The sequence below is a fragment of the Ipomoea nil genome, unplaced genomic scaffold (genome assembly GCF_001879475.1).
Source record: "Ipomoea nil cultivar Tokyo-kokei standard unplaced genomic scaffold, Asagao_1.1 scaffold3030, whole genome shotgun sequence".
Classification (NCBI taxonomy): domain Eukaryota; kingdom Viridiplantae; phylum Streptophyta; class Magnoliopsida; order Solanales; family Convolvulaceae; genus Ipomoea; species Ipomoea nil.
The window spans coordinates 6,491,155-6,506,649 of NW_017619458.1; the positions used below are offsets into that span (position 1 = coordinate 6,491,155).

A 15,495-nucleotide genomic window follows, 5' to 3' on the forward strand; every position below is an offset into this window, starting at 1 on the left:
GGGTCATAAAATTCAAAGTCCGCCTCGCTTTTTTGGCGGGGCGGGACGAGCTAGCCCGGCAGGCTAAGCTTTTTTGACAGCTATATTCCTTCCCTCCAACCAAACACTATATCATAATTCCCTCCAATCATTATTGTGTGGCCCATGGTCCGCACAACTATGTAGACCATACTATCAAATATCAAATAATGTACCCTCAATACAAAAGTAATGTACTTTTAGTATATTGAAAATGTACATTGTATTAAAAAAAAGTACATTATTTAAGTACTAAAAATATATTATTTTGTATAATGTACATTCAGTACACAAATAATGTATTTTTAATATATTAAAAGTGTACATTTTATTATATTCCACATAACAATGTGTGAATCATGATCCACACAATAATTTACTTAATTCTCTCACTCCAAATTTTTTCCCCATAATTCTCCCCCTCAAATTAAACGCACATGTTAATGATGTTATTGCCAAAACTTCTTGTGAGGGTTTTCGTTTTTCTTGTTTTATTTATTTACCATATATAGAAATACAGTTTTAGATATAAACCAAATTATTACTTAAAAAAATATATGCATTATAATACTAAGCATTCCAAGAACACCAACAGGGCAACAGGTAATCTTCCATTGAACCTCTCTCTTCATCTCCTTTCTCCCCCTACAATATTTTTGTGGAGATTTCTTTCTCCTTTCCGTTTGGAATCTAAGCTGGACTTTGTTAAAATTTTACCCGTTTTGAAAAAGATTACATTTTTGATGATTTTTTCCTGAAATTGGGCTGCACATGTATGTATGTATATGTTTATTCTGTTCGAATGCTTGCATTAGGGTCTCGGAGGAAGTAGCTTTAATTGTGTTTTGTTTGATTGCGATTTTGTTGATCATTGATCACAAATTTCTGACAAATTAGGGTTTTTTTTTGGGATTTCTGTAGGATTACTGATTACAGATTATTTATCTGTGTTTTGGAACGGGGAGTTAAGGCGGTACTAGGGAAGCCAATCTGTTTGTTTATGGTAAAAAGGTGAGATTTCTGTTTGTATTTATCTGTGTTTTTCCCTATTTGTTTTATCATTTAATCATTTCTGGGTTTGAATATCAATTGTTTGTGAATCCTGGATATAAACAATGCTCAAAGATGATTTTTTTTTTTGTTTATTTTATTTGAGGGCAGGTGTTGGGTTCTGCTTTTGAATTATGTGGATTTCTAAATGTATAATATTACTCATTTTGGAGTTATGAAAACTTCTGAAAGTGGCGCTTCTCTTCCAAAAATGAACTAAAAGAGTTAAATAAATTGACCCAGATTCTCCACATATCAGCCATTTTTAAGAGCTTAGGAAATTGAAGATATGCAAATCTTCTTAGTTGGAATAACTTTGCTTCTTTGCATAAGTTTCTTTTTATTGCTCCATGAATCTAACTGAAATTAAGGATTTTTTTAAAAGGGCAAGTTATGAATTATCAAAGAAACTTGACACAGAAATATGTATATTTATATAAGTTTTTTCTTTGAGTGAGCAAACTGTTTGTATTATTATTATTTTTAATAGTCATGCAGTGTTGGGTTTTAGCTTTAGTGGAACTTGGGTGGATGGGATAATTATCCTTACTGGTTTTAATGCTTCATGCACATGTGTAAGCATTAACTATTATGCCAGAATTAAACCTCAAAAAAGCATATTGTAGCGAATGGACAAAAACCTTGGCTATTTGCTGCATCCTTAGAGCAGCTTTTGAATGAAGTATGAGTTAAAAGATAAACTCAGAAAAATTTATTTGCCAAAATGATGGATGCTTAAAGACGAAAATTGCATGTAAGCGAAAGGGATAATCTTCCTAGACTTCTAATGATTTTAGGTGGACCAAGTCTCTTTAGCAAAATTTTCCATACAGTTTCTAGATATTTAAAACTCAGTTTCCTCCTTGATTTCTTACATCCAAGTGGCAGAGAAGTCCAATTGAAAAGTTCTCCATTTTTTCTTTAAGAAGTCAGTAAAAAGCTGTTCTTTTTTTTTTTTTTTTTTTTTATACCTTCTCTTTACTCATTTGCATATTGTTCCCAGCTTGCAGTCCTAGATGGGCAGGGGATGGTCACTCTCTTGTGCATCATTTATTAGCTTAGTCAGGTTGGATTGATTGTGCAATCTAAATAAATACTTTTTGCTTAAATACCAAAGTATTCCTTCAAAATGAAAGGGTTCTCCCATTAATGGTATCTCTCTTTTGCTATGAGAAGGATATTTTATAAGAACTTCCTGTCATCAATAAACGCACTTCATTTTCTATAAGCAACTAGAGTATTGCACTACACTTCACTTACTTACCAACCAAATAAATGTAGTGGCCTATTACCTTCCAATTCCCTATTTTACCTTTAACTAAACATGATGCAATATTTCTGTTGATGGGTTTCATATCTATTTTGTTGTGTGAATTTTGTGAATATTGATTCAGCTTCATTGCCTCTCATTGAGTCTTTCTTACTAGCAGGCATCTTCCAATAAATTTTATTTGTCAACATGGGGCAAAGGAATACCCCACACAACAGTCATATGATTGATTTTGAAGCAGACCAGCAAGGGCAACACCATATTCTCCCTGATCCTTGTGTCTTTTATGGGAATTTACCAACTTTTCCGCAGCCTAATGTTCATACTGTAGTACCAGTGTCAGGAAATGCTGGTAATACCTATCTGCATCCGCTGCCAGAACAGCATGAAAATCCATTATTTTATGGGATGACACATTATAATGGCACTATTCATCAGTGTCCTGCAACAAACCTTGACATAGCTATGGCTACATCTTCCAATCATTATAATCCTTATGTGGCTGCTCCTGCTACTAGAGAATTCCCAACTCCTGTAATCCATGGAGCACATGATCATCTCCCATTCACAACCGCTCAAGGCGTGGTTGGAATTCACACAGATGGTTATGGAAGGAATATCCCTTATGCTGATGGTGTTAGAGGCTTATTTAAGAGAAAGAATGCTGAAGGAATCCCCATGAATTTCCAGTACCATCATTCTATGGTGGGTTCTAGTTCTGCAGTCGCCCCAGTGATTGCAAGAGTACATGAAGCTGATACTCCTTTGGTGGATGTTGCCTCACGAATCCCACCTGATTATGTCGATTCATCCTTGTTGACTGAAGATGTATCTCAGAGAAGCCTGAGGAACAGATCTGGTGTTAGTGCTCAAGAAACCATAACAGCACATAGCAGTAATCGCTTTATTCAAGGAAGCTATGTGGGCCAAGCATTTCCATTGCCTCCTGCCAATCCTTGGTTGGACATGCAGCTGAATGGTAATCAGGCTGCTCTTTTACCTTATGTGCATGGTAATTTCTATTGCTCTTGTAATTGTTTTCTTCTGGGTATGTTGTATCTTGGGTTTGTGCTCAAGCTACCTCTTGTTATGTTTGTTTTTAATATCTGACTATCCTGCATGAACCTCCCGTAATTTTACGTCGGAAAATACTTGGTGGACTCCCATTTTATACTCCAAACTTTTACTCCCTCTCACATGTTCTTGAAGTAGACACTTTTCTGTGGACCCACATGATGAAAATAATCAATCCTTGTTTGCCACCTCAGGGAGTATGCATAGTAGAACTCTTTTACGTCTGACAACCATGTTTATATTTTAGTTTGATTGTGGTGTAAATATTAACACATTAGTGTTTAAATAAATTGCGTCCTTCGTTTTCCTTTTTCCCAACTACAGGAAGCATGGGAGGTTGTGTGGAGACTGGAAACATGGGAATACAAGGTTATCAAGGAACAGCTAACAATAGGAGCTTGAGTAGCTATATGCATCCCCCTATTGCGCAAGGATTTCCGAGCGTTCATCATCATCCACAATCCATACAGGGGATGGGAGGTCATAATATCAACTTCCCTCCTCAAATGGCATCATCATCTTCACGCAGACTCGTAACAAATGGCCCCTCAAGCAGCAGCATAAGTCCTTTCCCAGGTGTTGTTGAGGCGGGTCCTAGATATATGGGACCTTTCCCACCTACTGGCTTTAGACTATACAGGCCTCATAGAAGGGATTTTGTGGTTGATACAAATATTGCGAGAAATCGTAACATTCCTAACATGAGAGTTCTGCCAGAAGATGTAATATTTGATATTGAAACAATATAATTTCTTTTTATACTTTATACTGAACAGACAAGTCACAGCATGAGTGAATTTTATGCAGGGAGTGGCGATTTTAGAGATTCCTGAGTACAATGAAGTAGGGGATTCTATTGATCAGCACAGAGATATGCGATTGGACATAGATCACATGTCTTATGAGGTAAAAATGAATTGGTTTACCTAATTTTGTGTTACTTGTGAATTTATAATGAAGCAAGCCTCAAAGCCTTGAATATTTATCTCCCAGGAGCTTCTTGCATTGGGAGAGCAGATTGGGTGTGTAACTACTGGGTTGTCAGAGGAAGTCATTATAAGCCTTTTGAAAACAAGATCATTCACTTCCTCTAATCCCTACAGTACAGAATGTTTGGACCAAGAAACTGATTTTTGTGTGATATGCCAGGTATCGCCCCACTATCCCCCTATACTTTCCATGTGGACATAAATTCTTAAGCATTAAAGAGATTGAAGGGCTCTTAGTTCTCATATTCCTTCCCATGCAAAAACTTTGCACACACATGAACTTATCATATTTTCATAATTATGACAATTGGTTGATGTTTTCATTACCATGTTCACGTTCTGGCAGTCTACAACATTGTTTACTTGGTTTTTTTCAGAACGATTACAAAGACCAAGAAAAGATTGGAATTGTTTCATGCGGGCATGAATATCATGTAGATTGCATAAAGAAGTGGTTGGTTGTGAAGAACAGTTGTCCAATATGCAAATCCACAGCTGTGACGCCAGGAAAAACGGAGTTGTGAGTTGAGGTTGTTGATCGGCGCCTCTGTAAGAAACATATACAACTTTTGTTTTCATATCTAAGTATTTATTGCCCAATGAGAAGGCTGGAACAATTGTCCAAAGCTGTACCATATAACTCTGTATATACTTTGCTGCTGAGATGTGGCTAGCAGCCAAAACTAGTCACCTGACATTTAATCTTCTTGGGCATGTATCTCTCGCCCCCGCCCCCCACCCCCTGGGATTGTACAGACTATAGAATTCCAAAGGTTCATTTGGGTTTGAACTGTGCATAGTAGTTGTTGTATCAAAATTGCTGTTGATATGCATATGGTGTATCAAAGATACATTCATTGATTCTTTTGCGATCGCTTTGTATCACGTGTTGTGAATGTTCTTCTGAATTGCATTTGTTTGTCATGAGCTTTATAATGTTTAAGGATGAGTATGGACTAGCATCATTTAGATTATAATCTATGATACCTATTCGTAATTAGATTTAATTCTTGTCAACACTTTCTCAGTCAAGCCTATAAAAAAAATGATCTTTTTAGTATGCTTTATACTTTTCTAGTTAGTGTACATGTTCAAGTAATGGCAATTGGCGAACAAGACCATTGAAAGAATATTCCAATATTAAATCTTACATTAACTGAAGATGAGTCAGAACTCGCTAGCAATACCCAAAAAAAAAAAAAAAAAAAAAAAAAAATAGTAGTATGTAACTTGTAATAATCAATCATAGGGGAACAAAGAAAATACAATGTTCATTTGCCACCCAGGTTTGAAGAACTGGCTATATAAAAAAAATTCAACACAGTTCACTGGGTTTGGGGAAAAACGAGCAGCGAACAAATGAAACGCTATGCTCAGAGCAAAACATGAGCACGCCAGATCAGAAAAAAGGAAGGATAAGAGACTATGCAGTTAGTTGAGGCTAAATTTGAGAAGGGCAGAAGGCGATGACACCATCCTTCCCTCCAACGTTTATGGTTTCCCCCTTTGGCATGGCCGATAGATGATGATGTATCTGCGTGAGTACTTGCGTAAAGGCGATCTCAACATTCAATGACTGGAGAGCTGATGTCTCCATAAAGAAGGTGCCCTCCTTCTTAGCAAAGGCCTTTGCATCCTCGGTAGAAACAGCACGCGAGTGATGTAAGTCTGCCTTGTTTCCCACCAGCATTACGACCACATTTTGATCTGTGTGATCCCGTAGCTCTTTTAACCACCTCTCTACATTTTTAAATGTCACATGGCTGGTAACATCATATACAACCAATGCACCAACAGCTCCTTCACAGTATGCATTTGTGAGGCTTCGGTATCTTCAACACACAACAAAAGGGGAAACAACAAGCAATCCAATCGCCATTTACACTATATATATATCTCATTATCATACAAATATAAGGTATTTCAAATTCTAAATCATTCCTATTCCTATAATAATCAATTGAAGTCATAGCACTTTCCCGAAAGAACACCCCTCCACAAATAAATCTACATTATAAATCTACTCTAATCTATCAAACTTTTCTAGCAAGTACTATAATGCATCATCCACAGTGCACTCCAGCCAAACATTAATGACTAAACCTTCCCCTCACCCCCTTTGCCCACAAAGACGAAATTCCATTAGATGGGAGGACCCACTGGAAGCCTACCAAATTGGGTGTCACATCCAGCTACCCAGGAGGGTACTGAGCTACCCAAGTGGGCCCTTGCCCCCAATATATGTTATAACAAACAAGGTAAAGATATAACAACGGTGAATGGGGGAAACTCTACTATTATGGATTACTATACTAATCACTGCCAATTCAAAAACCCTATTCACAGCTAAACTGCACATAATGATCAGACAATCTCATCAAGTACCAAAGGAAGAAACTTGGTTAATCACTTAGCACTCCCAATCTAAAACCCGTAGCAATCTCAAAGCCATATAGCTTGGCAATGCAGTGTAATATTGTACATAATAATCAAGCAGTAACTCAATCTCCCATCTTTATTTATTATCTCATCAAACAGCAAAGCAAAGCAAAGGAATTATACCTTTCTTTGCCGGTGGTATCCCAAATCTGAGCCTTGATTCCTTTGTCATCAACACGGAGTGTGCGAGTGGCGAACTCGACCCCAATAGTTGACTTTGGCTCGAAGGTGAACTCATTCCGGGTAAATCGAGAAAGCAGATTCGATTTTCCCACACTAGAGTCCCCTATCAACATCACCTTGAACAAGTAATTGTAGTCATCATCCCCTACCTCAAGCACTTTTCGACAGGGAACATGACATATCTGGGTGAGTAGTTCCGTAAAGGCATTCTCAACATTCAATGACTCGAGAGTTGATGTCTCCATAAAGTAGGTGCCCTCCTTCTCAGCAAAGGCCTTTGCATCCTCGGTAGAAACAGCACGTAAGTGACGTAAGTCTGCCTTGTTTCCCACCAGCATTATGACAATATTTTGATCTGTGTGATCCCGTAGCTCTTTTAACCACCTCTCTACATTTTCAAATGTAACATGGCGGGTAACATCATATACAAGCAATGCACCAATAGCTCCTAGGTAGTATGCACTTGTGATGGCTCGGTATCTTCAACACACAACAAAAGGGGAAAGAACAAGCAATCCAATCGTCATTTACAGTCTATATATCTCATTATGATACAAATATAAGTATTTGAAATTAGTATTTAAGATTCCTAACTTTAAAACGAATTCTAAATCATGGGCAATAAGGCATAATCCAAGTTGCAAGTTCAGTAATAAATAAAGTAGGAAGAACCGCAAAGAAAGACCAGAGAACAAGCAGTACCACAACATTAAATAATAAAACCTAAGTGCACAATCTGCTACCTAGGTAAATAATAAAACCTATCCAACTGCAAAGTGCAAGCAAACTAACATGCAATCTTCTTCTTGTTGGGACCTCAAGCGAGTCTGACTCTTCTAGACTTTTATCTTATATACAAATTACCAAACCACCAAATATAGAACTTTTATTTAGTGATTCAAAGTCCAATCCTCAAATTCCAAAAACTCGGTCATTCCATAACGAGAAATAAGCTTACTTCATTATTAACAAAGCTCTTCCTGTAGGAAAGAAATCCAAGTTTCAATTAATGAATTGCCAACAAATTCAATTCACAACTAAAAGTCGAGACTTGAAGAAGTCATAGCACTTTCCCAAAAGAACACCCTCCACAAATGCCACCCGAGTAATCTACATTATAAATCTACTCAAATCTATCAACCTTTTCTAGCAAGTACTATAATGCATCATCTACACTGCACTCCAGTCAGACATTAATGACTAAACCTTCCCCTCACCGCACTCCACCCCCTTGCCCCTTGCCCACAAAGACGAAATTCCCTCGCCCCCTGACTCAAAAGGATAGTGGAGTCATGGAGTGATAAATCATGGTGATTTGACGACCAATTATGTGGTAAGACCAGTGCCAGGTGACCACAAGGAGCCCATATACTGGGTGTAACTCCCACATTGAGACTACCCGGACCCGATCCTGCGTCATTGCCTATAATATACCACCCAAGGAACCAACTAAGCTGCCTGTGGGGCACTTGCCCCCAATATATGTTACAATAAACAAGATAAAGATATAACAATGGGGGAAACTTGATGCATTCATAGGAAGGACTTACTACAAACGCAGGCAATAAGAAGCTAAGTTATTTAAAACTAATTATATTAGTCCTTTTCCTGTTTATTTTCTTTTAGTTTGTTAAGTTGTTTTAAAAGTCCTAATTTTGTGGAAGTGTACGTTTAAGTTAACGTTGGGTCTTAGGTATTTATTGGTTTAGAAGTGCTGAGAATAAGGATCGGTTTTTGAACTTTGAGAATTGTCTAATGACATTTGGGAGAGGAAGAACTCCAGAACTCTTCAACCTGTTTCTCTTTTTCTTGTTTCTTTTGCCTTTTGCAATCATAGGGAAATCAAAATCATCAGCACCTGTTCCCCCGGCTCGTCCCTCAAGCCCCTTTCGTCGCCCAATGACGCGTTCATAGATTTCCAGGACCGCAACAAAACTCTACTATTATGGATTACTAACCACTGCCAATTCAAAAGCCCTATTCAAAGCTAAACTGCACATAATGATCAAACAATCTCATCAAGTACCAAAGGAAGAAACTTTGTTAATCACTTACAACTCCCAATCCAAAACACCTAGCAATCTCAAAACCATATAGCTTGGCAATGCAGCGTAAAATTGTACATAATCAAACAGCAAAGCAAAGGAATTATACCTTTCTTGGCCGGAGGTATCCCAAATCTGAGCCTTGACTCCTTTGTCGTCAACACGAAGCGTACGAGTGGCGAACTCGACGCCAAGGGTTGACTTTGGCTCGAAGCTGAACTCATTTCGGGTAAATCGAGAAAGCAGGTTCGATTTCCCCACACCAGAGTCCCCTATCAACACCATCTTGAACAAGTAATCGTAGTCTTCATCCCCTACCTCAAGCACTTTTCGATGGGCAACATGGTGTATCTGGGTGAGTAGTTCCATAAAGGCGTTCTCAACATTCAATGGCTCGAGAGTTGATGTCTCCATAAAGTAGATGCCCTCCTTCTCAGCAAAGGCCTTTGCATCCTCGGTAGAAACAACACGTAAGTGACGTAAGTCTGCCTTGTTTCCCACCAGCATTATGACAATATTTTGATCTGTGTGATCCCGTAGCTCTTTTAACCACCTCTCTACATTTTCAAATGTAACATGGCGGGTAACATCATATACAAGCAATGCACCAGTAGCTCCTCGGCAGTATGCACTTGTGATGAATCGGTATCTTCAACACACAACAAAAGGGGAAAGAACAAGCAATCTAATCATCATTTATGGTCTGTATATCTCATTATGATACAAATATAAGTATTTGAAATTAGTATTTATTATTTAAGATTCCTAACTTCAAAACAAATTCTAAATCATGGGCAATAAGGCATAATCCATGTTGCACGTTCAGTAATAAATAAAGTAGGAAGAACCGCAAAGAAAGACCAGAGAACAAGCATAAGCAGTACCGCAACATTAAATAACAAAACCTAAGTGCACAATCTGCTACCTAGGTAAATAATAAAACCTATCCAACTGCAAAGTGCAAGCAAACTAATAGGGAACTTAATTTGTGTGCAATCTTCTTCTTGTTGGGACCTCAAGCAAGTCCAACTCTTCTAGACTTTTATCTTATATACAAATTACAAACCACCAAATATAGAACTTTTCTTTAGTTATTCAAAGTCCAATCCTCAAATTTCAAAAATTCAGTCATTCCATAACTAGAAATAAGTTTACTTCATTATTACAAAGCTCTTCCCTTAGGAAAGAAATCCAAGTTTCAATTAACGAATCGCCAACAAATTCAATTCACATCTAAAAGTCAGACTTGAAGTCATAGCTCTTTCCCAAAAGAACACCCTCCACAAATGCCACCCGAGTAATCTATATTATAAATCTACTCAAATCTATCAACCTTTTCTAGCAAGTACTATAATGCATCATCCACAGTGCACTCCAGTCAGACATTAATGATTAAACCTTCTCCTCACCCCACTCCACCCCCTTGCCCACAAAGACGAAATTCCCTCGCCCCCAGGGCCCTCACACCCTGACTCAAAAGGATAGTGGAGTGGTAAATCACTGTGATTTAACAACCCATTATGTAGGAAGACCAGTGACGGGTGACCACAAGAACCCACATATTGGGTGTAACTCCCACATTGAGACTACCAGAACCCGACCCTGCGTCCTTGCCCATAATCTACCACCCAAGAAGGAACCAGCTGCATGTGGGGCACTTGCCCCCAATATATGTTAGAATAAACAAGGTAAAGATTTAACAATGGGGAAAACTATACTATTATGGATTACTAATCACTGCCAATTCAAAAGCCCTATTCACAGCTAAACTGCACATAATGATCAGACAACCTCATCAAGTACCAAAGGAAGAAATTTTGTTAATCACTTACAACCCCCAATCCAAAACCCCTAGCAATCTCAAAGCCATATAGCTTGGCAATGCAGTGTAAAATTGTACATAATAATCAAACAGTAACTCAATCCCCCATCTTTATTTATCTCATCAAACAGCAAAGTAAAGGAATTATACCTTTCTTGGCCGGAGGTATCCCAAATCTGAGCCTTGACTCCTTTGTCGTCGACACGAAGCGTGCGAGTGGCGAACTCGACGCCAAGGGTTGACTTTGGCTCGAAGCTGAACTTATTCCGGGTAAATCGAGAAAGCAGATTCGATTTTCCCACACCACAGTCCCCTATTAACATCACCTTGTACGAGTAATCGTAGTCATCATCCGCTCTATACCCACCCGCCATTAGTAAACCTATACACGCCGCAAAAAATTAGACCTTTCTTTCTGTTCCACTGCAAATGAATCTTCTTTTCCCTTTATTCTTTCTTTTTTTCTTCTGCGACGCCGAAGGCCCCTCAAGGCTATGTGTGTATTCTGTACGAAATGATTTACGGAGATAGTGTGGGCAGGTGGAAAAGAAGGCGAGCGAGCGAGAGAGAGACTGAGAGAGAAGCGGCGTGGCCATCTCCAACCAACTCAGCAAAATGCTAAAATGGTGTGATTTTTGAACACGGTATTGCGGCAAAATTTTGCTGTTTCATGCGCCATTTTTGGTGCAGCAATTTGTTTCCCATCTTGCGCTATTTTATGTGCTGGAAAATGATATATATACTTTCATTTTATTTTGTACTCTCAACTTTAATTTTAAATATAAAATCTTGATATTGAAATTTGTATTTGGCTCACATGAAAAAACATAACTTATCAAAATTTGTCAAATACATATAGTAGAATTCTTTTTTTTTTTTTGAAAGCACATATAGTAGAACTCAATTCTCTTTATTTTGTTTTTTTTAGTACTAGTTACTTTGTAGTATTTATTCATAGCTACTTTTTCAAACTTACTAAAATACAAAGAATCAATTATGTCCCAGGCTCAAATCCATCACCTCCCGTTTCGGAGAGTAACTTCATAACTATTATTAAATATAAATTAATTAAAAATAGATTACATAAAACATAATTTTAACAAAATTGAAGCAAATCTACAAATCTAATAAGAGCCCATAATCTTAGACCTGAACAAAAAAAAATGCCGATAGTAGTTGTTTCTTAAAATGAATGGTTCATATTATTTTGATTTTAGTATTTTTTTTTTAATAATTTTCCTTATTTACCCTCTATTATATTATTTTCTTCCCTTAAATAACCTTAAATTCCGTTAGTATAAACTTTAGTAACGGAATATTCCGTTAACTATTTATTATTCTTAACATACTCACTAATTTATATAAGAAATGTCTTAGGTTCAAACTCCAACCCAATTAGAGTTGACATAATTGTTAAACATATATTATGAATATGTTAAAATGTATTAAAAATATATAATATAAAATTTAACATAAACTTTAGTCAAATAATTAGTCTGACTAAATACATAGCATTCAAAGTTGAGCATCAAAGATTATAAATCCGGAATTTTAAAAATCATTTGATTTTCTTGAATTTAAAAAAAAAAAAAACAAATTTAGGTTAAGTTTTTGTTTTTGTTTTTTTTTTTTTTTTTTTTGTTTTTTATACATTTAATTAATATTCTTTTGATTATTTAGAACAAAACTTAATATTTCAATTATGCTTTTGCATTATTGGAATGATTTAGGTCATTATGGTATGAATATTTTTTGTATTTTTTTTTATAATGGTACAATTGTACAATTGTACATTACTTTACAAATATTATACTATTATTTTTTTTTTTGATTGGACAAAATTGTTCTTACATCATTGTCAGACTTGCGGCCTAACTAGAAAGTTGTTTATCATAAATACAATTACACATGGACTCTAAAACGGTAAGACCCTTTTTCAAATAATTGACAATGTTAACATCCTACTAGCTCCAATTGAACAAGTTTACACATTAGAATTTTATTAATGCATGAAAACTTCTAAAGAAATTTGTAACTTAATTTTTACTATATCATTATAACAATATCTATTGTAACCATATATTTTGATTTATTTATTATCATCCTCTATTGACAGCAATTGTAGCAATTGTCATTGACAAACTCTCAAAACAATTTGTCTCAACAAGGAATGCATTTTTTTTAAAAAAAAAAAAATCATTGATTTCATTATTTTGATGAAAAGTATGCACGACACTTTATTACTCTTATTAAAATAAATAAATTAGTAGCTACAACAAAAAATAATGCATATGCATTTAATTAATTTAGAATTAGATGTCTATAATGCTTTATTTATAAAAAAAATTATTCATTATAAAAAAATTTAAAAAAATATAATTTCATTAGTTATATTATCTTTATTTTCTACAATTCAAAGATTTCTTACCTTCAAAATTATTAATTTATTATATTTACTACAATGTCCATTGTCTTCTTTTTACATTATCTTGTAATTAAATATCAAAGTTATAATACAAAACATGTTATATATATATATATATATATATATATATATATATATATATATATATATATATATATATATTTATTTACCAAATATTGTATACAAATATAATAAATATTAATATTTTTTTCAATACTTTCGCATGATAACCTACGACACACATTTCACAACACATGAAACATGTTGGAGAAAAACTACCACTACTAAATATCAATATGTGTTTGTAAGATAAAGAGTTCATATTACAACTAAAATCCCAGTCATATACACAGAAAGACAAATCTAAAGCTTCCTACACCATAAATCAATAATCTCATTGCATGTCTAAGTTGCCACCAATAACCTAATTGCACATGACACACTACCAATAAAAAAAAAAAAAAAAAAAAAAAGAGAGGACATGTACTGAAGATGAAAACAATGACAGAGAATTAAGAAGAATTAGTGAAATTTAATCCAAAAGTAGTATTTATTTAGACTATCACTTTAAACTAAGTATTTAGACCAGCGTTATTACAAAGTTGCAAACATTTATTTTAGTGACAATTATAATCAATCTCTCACATATTATCTTGAATTTATATACTTTAAATTACCGATTTAAATAAACAAATTCAACATTTATTTACCTATGCATAAACATCTCCTATATAATATTGCATTGATATATTTGAAATACATATTTAAAAATAATCATTGGGCATTATCCTATTCGCGCAAAGCACGTAAAAAAAGCCTAGTTACATCTTATAAACTCAAAGTTATTTAGTAAGAGTTAATTCCAGCAATGGTCCTCCGACTATTGTGATTTTTCAAAATTGGTCATCAGAGCTAAACTCCAAGAGTACGGTTAAGTCAACGACGCCAAAGTCTTCTATTGGTTCCAGAATAGAAAATCAAGAACCAAGCACAAACTCCGCCATGTCCAAACCTCCACCTAATCACCGCCATCGCCGCAAAACTTTCAGCAACAACAAAACCCCACTCCTCCTCTCATAGCCGGCCCCTCACCGTCTTCGCCATTATTTTCTTCCGAGAAATCATCTCCTAATGATTATGCGAATCACCGGCACAATGACGGGTCCTGCAAAGGCGGTGTTTGATGATGACGCGGTACTCATTCATTATTCTTCCGGCCAGCCCCTCCAGTTGTAACTTCTAGAGAGATAGGGGGAGAGGAAATTACGCTTGTACCCCTTTTTAACGCATATCTTGTAACACCCCCCAATTTTCGACATAATTTAAAACCTTTAAAGCTTACAAAATAAGAGCAAGTCTATCATTAATATCCCAAATAGGCGGAAGCTAAACATAAATGTTGGGGTGCTATGCCACATCTAGGTTAGAGAACCTAGATGCACAGGCTACTAACTAACTGATCATAATCCATAAATAATATCTGAATACAAAAGCGGCTCACAGGCCATCAACTAAAGCTAGCTACTATCTAAACTAGGAACCGCAACTCCGACTAGCGTGCTCACGAGCCAACTAATCTGTACCTAAAAAACATGCGGTATAGCAACTGTTAGCGAATAATGCTAAGCAACCCACTCCCACCCGTTGAGTACAATAAGTATATAAATATAGGAAACCATTTTGAGACTTGGGAATACATAGATATAGTCCTAAACAACTCTAACTTTAAAACCAGGAATAAGACTCAAGGCACACCAACAGACTTGACACGACAAGACACATAAAGACACAAGCATGCGAACTATGACCACAAGACAAGACGACAATAAAACTTAACAATAACAAACAACAATAACAACAACAAACACGTCCATGTTCCAACCTTATACCAAGTTCCAACCTTTACGCCTCTCCAACCTTATATCAGTTCCAACCTGTACCTCCAGGCCACCCTACACACCATCATCCTTATCCCTCCAGTGCACCGCATGCTCCCCGCCTACATGACCTCCTACATAACCACCAATCTCTCAGCACCCGCGGTGCCATTAAATCACACACAGGTACCACAACACCATCACACACAAACACGCACAGTGCAACAAACCACCAATCATATCTTTTCCACCAATCTCATATCTTTTTTCATCATGGACAACAACACAATAAACAAGACTCGA

General features: G+C 36.1%; 2 protein-coding genes across 4 annotated transcripts; one reads left to right on the forward strand and one right to left on the reverse strand.

Moving 5' to 3' along the window:
• The first annotated feature begins 520 nt into the window (after positions 1 to 520).
• On the forward strand, positions 521 to 5,286 carry LOC109163656. 3 transcript variants are annotated; one of them, XM_019312408.1, is made up of 8 exons: positions 521 to 621; positions 940 to 1,029; positions 2,072 to 2,134; positions 2,499 to 3,350; positions 3,737 to 4,134; positions 4,220 to 4,318; positions 4,406 to 4,561; positions 4,779 to 5,286. In XM_019312408.1, the coding sequence occupies exons 4-8, from the start codon at positions 2,528 to 2,530 to the stop codon at positions 4,923 to 4,925; spliced, it is 1,623 nt and encodes a 540-aa protein (XP_019167953.1). In that variant the 5' UTR covers positions 521 to 621; positions 940 to 1,029; positions 2,072 to 2,134; positions 2,499 to 2,527; the 3' UTR covers positions 4,926 to 5,286. The 3 variants fall into 3 exon arrangements, with proteins under 3 accessions (XP_019167953.1, XP_019167952.1, XP_019167955.1); XM_019312407.1 differs by lacking the exon at positions 2,072 to 2,134; XM_019312410.1 differs by lacking the exon at positions 2,072 to 2,134 and having other exon boundaries at positions 2,499 to 3,317.
• A 341-nt stretch (positions 5,287 to 5,627) lies between these two features.
• On the reverse strand, positions 5,628 to 11,600 carry LOC109163655. The gene is made up of 4 exons (XM_019312406.1): positions 11,041 to 11,600; positions 9,178 to 9,717; positions 6,964 to 7,503; positions 5,628 to 6,233 (listed from the first exon to the last, which is right to left on the reverse strand). The coding sequence occupies exons 1-4, from the start codon at positions 11,262 to 11,264 to the stop codon at positions 5,843 to 5,845; spliced, it is 1,695 nt and encodes a 564-aa protein (XP_019167951.1). The 5' UTR covers positions 11,265 to 11,600; the 3' UTR covers positions 5,628 to 5,842.
• Between the last annotated feature and the right edge of the window lie 3,895 nt (positions 11,601 to 15,495).